General features: G+C 32.8%; 1 protein-coding gene across 1 annotated transcript in view; it reads left to right on the top strand.

Moving 5' to 3' along the window:
• The first annotated feature begins 4,331 nt into the window (after positions 1-4,331).
• LOC112502216 (calcium-dependent protein kinase 11-like) overlaps positions 4,332-7,986 on the top strand; it is a 5,105-nt gene continuing 1,450 nt past the window's right edge. Inside the window, exons 1-6 of the mRNA XM_025106072.1 lie at positions 4,332-4,889; positions 5,878-6,021; positions 6,289-6,441; positions 6,527-6,642; positions 6,707-6,874; positions 7,051-7,275. Of these exons, the coding sequence (XP_024961840.1) occupies positions 4,343-4,889; positions 5,878-6,021; positions 6,289-6,441; positions 6,527-6,642; positions 6,707-6,874; positions 7,051-7,275 (1,353 nt within the window). The 5' untranslated portion in view covers positions 4,332-4,342. The remainder of the gene's footprint in view (positions 4,890-5,877; positions 6,022-6,288; positions 6,442-6,526; positions 6,643-6,706; positions 6,875-7,050; positions 7,276-7,986) is intronic.

Consider the following 7,986-nt stretch of genomic DNA (forward strand, 5'->3'; position numbering starts at 1 on the left):
GAAGATCCTTTACTTAAGCTAGAAAATGCTTGAAGTAAGAATTAGGGTTAGAGAGAGAGTTGTGCACTCTCTGCATGGAGAAGAAACACTTATATTTATACCCAGTGCATTAAATGTTCATTTAATGCAATATGGTAGGGTTAGAGTGCGTGTCAAGCCTTAAGAGGAAGGTTTGTCCTTTGCTAAAGTGAATAGTACAAAAATCACTATTCATGAGCAGACACCCTTACCTAAAGTTGGTGGACAAAGAGTCGACTAATCGGCTCCTTATCATACTAACTTTCATAGGGGTATGGATTTTGTCTTTGTGTGCAGAAGGACAAGACAACAACAATCGTGCTAAGCAAGCTCCCTTTGATCGCTGAATGCTGGAATGACCTAAAGGTCTCATCATCATTCGCTGAAGCTTGAGCAGTCTTCACACATATGTAGACAGGCTTGTAGTCACTGAGTACCGCTTCAGATCACGTACTTACCGGTCTCTAATCTTCAGTTTCAGTCTTCGACGTTTGCTGAAGGTTCTTTGGTGTGAGTGTTGTCTTCTTGAAGTATTGATGTATCTGATAGATTTACAATGCAAGTTCTTCAGCGATCACTGAACATACTCAGTGAAGATCGCTGGAACTGAAAATATAGAAACATAAATGCAACGTATAAGTGAAAATGGATTATCATCAAATCACTGAGAGAGAGGATGAACGATAAATATGAGGAGTTTTGGTAAATTCATTTACCAATTCAGAATCAGAATCACTATTCCTGTCTTGTTCTAAATTAGTCTCTTCTATAGAAATAATACTATAGATGGACTCAATATCAGAAATATATTCATCAATAGGAATAAGGTCTTCGTTAACGCATTCAATCAAAGTACCTTTTCTACTAAAATTATTTATTCTTTTCGGACAAGTCTTTGCAAGGTGTTCATTACTGTTACAAACATAACAACTAAGACGATTCCTATAATTTCTTTGAGGTTTAAATTTTCTGACATGTTTTTCTTCATTGAGATAAGGCTTCCTTTTATCTGATTTTCTCAAAAAATCTCTCTTTTTGGGAGAACCTTTGAAATCCTTGTATTTTTTTCTTGGGCTTGGAGCATGAAGCTCCATAAGTTTGAGAAGTATACATGTCTCTACAAAATTTGTAGTCTGTCTTTTTGAGCTGGTTTTGAATATGGAGATCAACACATTTTTTTTTCAAGAGTTCTAGTGATAAACTGAGCTCTATGACCTATTGACCACAAAAAATTTGGACTTTCTTTAACATAAGGCAAATTATTCCATTTATCATGAATCTCTAGTCCTAATGGTCCAGGTAATTTATGAAACAACTTATTTCTAATGTCTTGATTAAAAGTATTTCCAGCAATAGCAGTAAGATAAAAATAATGATTTAAAAACTGTTTTACCTTTTTACCGCCAGTCCAATGGTATAAACTTAATTGCTCAAGTTCTCTCATGGCTTTTTTCTGAACATTCATTTGTCCAGAATTCGGATCAGCTCCTGTTGCTAAAATTTGTATTTGATTAACAAAATTATAAAGATTACTACCAATGAACTTTAAATGATTATACTCTATCAAAGAATCCCTTTTGAAAGCTTCTCACATGGCTTTTGTGCTTTCTTCCAAAAATGTTTCTAAATATCTATAAATTTCTTCAGCTTCCATATCTTGATTTTGTCTATAATAGTGAGCAATAAGGGTGCTTTTCCAAACTTCAATCACATTTGTCCAAATTTGAGGATCATGAGCAGTTAAATTCAAAATATAACCTTTGGACTAAGATTGAAAATTTATTGGTTGTTCTAACGATTTTTCTAAACCTTTGGCAACGTATCTAGTATCAGAAGGAGGATCACGATACTCTGTATAAGGAGCTCTTGGAGGAAAACTGGTGTATGTAAAACCTTCATGCGGAACAGTTCTATCAAAGGGAGTTCTAGCAATCGTTCTATAGCTTTCGGCTTCTTCGTCAACTAGGCCTTTTTGGTAACTAATGTATGTAATATTGGATTCTAAGTCTTCATGTAATAAACCGACTCTGATATTTTTGTCTTTGTCATAGAAAATGTATTCTTGATCAGAAATTTGTTTGGACAAATACAATTGATCTTCTAAATTTAAAAGCTCATCATCGGTTAAAAACATTTTTAGTTCTTTTGGAAAAATAATTTTAGAAGTCTCAGTACCAACTAGTTCAAGATTTACTAAATCATTATCTGTTTCGACTTCTTGAATCGGGACAGATGTATAATTAGTAAATGTTAAACTAGTTTTGCCATATCTATCGGTATACATTAAAGCTTCTTTTGGCGTCAAAACCATTTCTGTCTTTTGCTCAAAATTACTCAAATTCCAGTCTAAACCGACTAAATCGTCTGTAGAAAATATTTTCGGTTTAACCATTTTTATACCAGTGCTACTGACCAAATCCACAACTTTGTCGGTATAAACTTTATATTTAGTCTTTGCAGAAAAAGAACATTTTCCTAATATTCCCAAGGTTACCAATAAATTGTCACCTTGTTCAACGTCTTCATAACCTTTTGTCTGAATTTCAATTTTGATATGATTAACAAAATCTTTTATAGTTAACAAAAAGTCTGTACTACAATAAATAATACCTTTATTATTATTTAAATCGATCTCAGTACTGTCAATTATTCCTTTAGGAATATTAGAGGTTCTGTTATAAAAAATAGTAACCAAAACTTTACTACCCAAATATTTTCGCATTAAACATCTAACGCCGATTATGATTAAACCAAGATGTATAAATTTAAAATCTTTTTTAAACAACTGTCTATGAGCGTCTTTAGAAACAATTCTAAAACTTTTGACTGGTCTTTGATACATTGAAGAGTAATTTCTTGACTATGTATAAAAAACTGGGATGATGTCTCAAAAAAGCCTTTATTGTATAGAGTTTCTGGATTTAATAACTGAAGACCATGAGTCTGAAAAATTTTATAGTCTTGATCAGGATCAACGATTTCTTCTAGAGTAGTGTCATACTCTTTCTTGTTTGACAAGATTTTGTCTAAAAGATTTTTGGGTCTAAAACTTAAGGAATCTCTATTTTCTTCAAAAACACTTGCGATTAGAATCGATATCATCTCAAAATCTGTTGGAATCGATATCATCTCCATTCGATTTCATCTCAAATTCTGGTGGAATCGATCCTCATCTTCTACACTCGAAAGAATTTTAATTTGGGTTTAGGGATATAGTCTCAAAATATGTTGGAATCGATATCATCTCAAATTTTGTTGGAATTGATCCTCATCTTCTACATTTGACAGAGTTTTAAGGGTTTAGGGATATAGATGGATAAGATAGAGTTTTAATTTGAACGGTTTAGGGAGTAACTTGCTTTAATAAGTTGTACCATGGGCAATAGAAATTGTAAATTTGAAATTTTAGTAATTTGACATTAATTGATATTACCATATGCATAAAAGGTTCTTTAAGAGTTTTAGCCAAATGTTTTATAAGATAGTATAGACTAGAACGATACTCGTGCAATGCAGTGAGATACATCTTGATTTTAATGTTTTGTTTTACTTTTTGGCTCTAGCGATGTTATATGCGATTTTACGTAGTTATGAGAAAAAAGAAAATGTTTTTATTTTTGAATAAAATATAAATTTGAAGATATTATAAAATTTTGAAAAAAATAAACGATAATAGTATCAAATTAACTATTTAAAAGTTCTCATTTTTATGTAATTTCTTTAATTCAATTTATTATTATAATTAATTGAAGTTTAAAAACGATCTAATTTATTTTTAGTTTAATAAAATAATTTTTTAAAGATAATAATTAAGTATTCTATTAGAGCTCATTGATTATCTTTAAATATATTTTAGTTTTTTTATATTTAAAACAATGTTTATCATGTATTTGATTATGTTTATCTACAGTTAATTATATGAATTCAAACATAGAGCTTTAATAAGATGTACTTATGCATATTCTACCTGTACTCTTAAATTTTAAGTAATATACAACTTCATGCATAAAAAATAATTTTTAATAATTTTTATCAAATACTTTATAACATAAGATAGATATAGACATTGTACAACTTGTGTAACGTTTTAAATTACTTTAAATATTGTTTTATTTGGATGATGAGAAAATAATTAAATTGGGTGAGAATTGTTCTTTTCTTTTTAAATATTAATACACCATCCAATCCATGCATTGCATTGCATGCCATGACACCTCCCCATTTTTCCTGATTCCTATCATTCTCCATCTATCTACAATTTCTTCTTCCGAACCTAACAACAATAAAAATCAATCAAGATCCAGTCTCTTTGATTGTTCCATCCATGAAGAGACCCACACAAATTTCATCCTTGAAGCCTTCCAACGCAGTTCTCCCACACCCAACTCCAAGACTGAGAGACCATTTCCTAATGGGGAAGAAATTAGGGCAAGGTCAATTTGGTACGACCTACTTTTGCAGAGAGAAATCAACAGGTATCGATTACGCCTGCAAATCAATCTCTAAACGGAAGCTATTATGTAAGGAAGATTACGACGATGTATGGAGAGAGATTCAAATCATGCATCACTTGTCGGAGCATCAATGTGTGGTGCGAATCAAAGGTGCGTATGAGGACAACATATTTGTTCATCTGGTCATGGAGTTGTGTGCCGGTGGTGAGTTATTTGATAGGATTGTACAGAAAGGGCATTATAGCGAGAGAGAAGCGGCTAAATTGATGAAGACGATTGTTGGGGTTGTGGAAGCTTGTCATTCTCTTGGGGTTATGCATAGAGATCTCAAACCTGAGAACTTCTTGTTTGATACTCCTGCTGAAGATGCACAGCTTAAGGCTATCGATTTTGGGTTGTCAATCTTCTACAAACCAGGTTCTGTTTCTCAATTAGGGTTTACTTGTGTGAATTTGTTAGTTTTGGAGCTTATTAATCTCAACTTCTGTCTGCACTCAATCACACAAGAATTCTAATATCTCCATTCATTTCCTTAATCATTCATCCACATTTACATAAAGTAAAAGCATGAAACTTTTGTTCCAATGCTTTCTGTGTATCGAGTAGAGAATGCTTGAAATCCACTTTAACTTCTGAAAGCTAGCTGGTCTTTGGTTTTGTTATGGCATGTCTGCCTATGATAAGCTAGCCCTTTATATTTTATATAAATACCTTTTATATTTTTCTTCATTTTACATTGTCATGCAGCTAGCTTATTAGTTAAATATTTTATATAAAAGCCTTTATATAACTTCCTTTTAGATCATTTTACATTTTCTTTTTTTAGATCATTTTACATTGTCATTTAGCTAGTTTTTATCAAAAATGAGTCAACAATTAACTTTTCCATAACAACAACTAACAACTAGCTTATCAGCTAGATTAATAAACGTAACCTTATTTGTGGTGTTTACAAATTCTGAGATATCTGTTTGTATTTGGTCAAGTTATTCCCAAGCTTCTCAGGTCAGTTGGTACTGATTTGGGAAAACTAATGATGTGGAAATCTAATACTCATCTACTACATCTTTAGATATAACCAAAATTTTATGGGCTTTGAGGCCAAACTTATTCAAAATTCAAAGGCAGGACAGTAGGGGAACCATATCCCTGGTGTCAACATTCTAGTTGAGTAACGTTCCATCGTCTTAGTAACTAATTCAAATGGCTTCCTAAGTTTCTTGGTGTCTTGGTTCAGCTACAAATGCGGACATAATTCTTGAATGTAAAATTCCAACCGGCTGGTTTCGGTAAAAACAGAATCTGTCTATTTTATCTTTCCCATGGAGTTCTCTTATCAAAATGCAAATTCCTCCATATCAGTTACCAACAACATACCTTCAATTGTTTTTGTTCTGTTTTCCAGGGCAGTATCTATCAGACGTGGTTGGAAGCCCCTATTATGTTGCACCTGAAGTCCTGCATAAACATTATGGACCTGAAATTGATGTGTGGAGTGCTGGGGTTATCCTATACATCTTATTATCAGGAGTTCCACCATTTTGGGCAGGTAAACCTCTCAAAAGGTTCAATTAAGAAAAACTAAAAGGTTGAGTAGGTGTGAAAGGATGATTCATGTGTAAACGACTTGTAAACCTGAAAAAATCCATTTGAAGATGTATATGTTACCTACCTTTTTTCTTTAACCAATTATTCACATATGAATACTTACTCGTATGTAGTCAACTTTTTTGACTTTCTTATTTACACCTCCATGATATCCTGTATCCACAATTCCACATCCATTATAGTATGCCTGACACACTTTGCTTTTCAGAATCGGATTCAGGTATATTTAGACAGATTTTGAGGGGAAAACTTGATTTTGAATCTGAACCATGGCCGGGGATTTCAGAAAGTGCAAAAGATTTAATAAAGAAGATGCTTGACAGGAGACCACAACAAAGAATAACTGCTCATGGAGTCCTATGTAAGTTGCAGCTTCATATTAGATTGTGTTTGTGATAAGTTCTATTTTTTATCATTTCATGGAGATTTTCTGGTTTCCATTCCAGGTCATCCTTGGATCGTGGATGACAGGGTTGCTCCCGACAAACCTCTGGACTCTGCAGTTTTATCCCGCCTCAAGCACTTCTCAGCTATGAACAAACTTAAGAAGATGGCTTTGCGTGTATGATTAAAGATGGTTTTCACACGAATTACTTGATCAAATTCTCACCATGATTTGTTTCCAGGTGATTGCAGAAAGGCTTTCAGAAGACGAGATCGGTGGCTTAAAGCAGTTATTTAAAATGCTGGACACAGACAACAGTGGCACGATAACATTTGAAGAACTCAAACAAGGATTGAGGAAAGTTGGCTCCAATCTTATGGAATCTGAGATCAAGGAACTTATGGATGCTGTATGTTCTTTTATTCTTGTTCTGAAAAAGAATAAACGACTAAAGTGTCGCATGTGCTTTTCAAATATAGTTTCAACTTATCGTCCATGATCTATGATAACTTCGGCCCAACCAGTCAACAGGGTTTATGCAAATTTTAGGCCTTATGTAAAACTTACATAGACAAACCTTGGCAGGCTGATACTGATAGCAGTGGCACAATAGAGTATGGCGAATTCCTTGCAGCAACCTTGCACTTAAACAAGATCGAGAGAGAGGAGAATTTGCTTGCAGCCTTCACTTTTTTTGACAAAGATGGTAGTGGGTACATAACCATGGATGAGCTTCAACAAGCTTGCAAAGATTTTGGTCTACGCGACACTCAGCTGGATGAAATGATCAAAGAAGTAGATCAAGACAATGTCAGTCTTCATTCTGTGTTTCTTTTTTCTACACACACACACAGAGGACGATGATCAAATGCGAATCATAAATGTCACAAACCCGTATGAGCCGACATAAAGATAATTTTTTATGTGATTTTTTCATCAAAACTTATAATTTTGAGATATTATTTCACATATGTGTGTTCACCTTGTGAAAAGATTACATGTGAAAAAAATTTGGTTCACCTGATGAAACGAAAAATATGCGTAAAAAATATTCACGTAGTGAAACAAATATATGTGAAACTCTCAAATTATGAAACAAAAGGCAAGATCTTAAATCCTAGCATTTGATGAAAAACTATCATGTAAAAAATATTTTATAACGGTTCTCACGGGTTTGTAACATATTTGTGGTTCTCATTTGATTTAACCCCTACACATATACATACATATATATATATATACACATATAGGTGGAGGTTCAAACGAGAACCCATGTGATTTACGAGAATACGAGAACAACTTAATAACCTCAAACTTTTTTAATTAATAAATTAACTTTTATTATATATAAATAATTTAATAAGGACAGTAATGTAATTAAGTAATTTTTATAATTTTTATTAACCATAATTATCCTATCACGTTTTACTCTTGTTAGTTTTCTTCTTCTTCATGTCGTTCATGCTTCTTCTCCATATCACATCCATATCACATGATTATCACACCCATATCACATGATTA

The sequence above is a fragment of the Cynara cardunculus genome, unplaced genomic scaffold, assembly GCF_001531365.2.
Source record: "Cynara cardunculus var. scolymus isolate 2C unplaced genomic scaffold, CcrdV1 Un_Scaffold_1085, whole genome shotgun sequence".
In the NCBI taxonomy this organism is placed as follows: domain Eukaryota; kingdom Viridiplantae; phylum Streptophyta; class Magnoliopsida; order Asterales; family Asteraceae; genus Cynara; species Cynara cardunculus.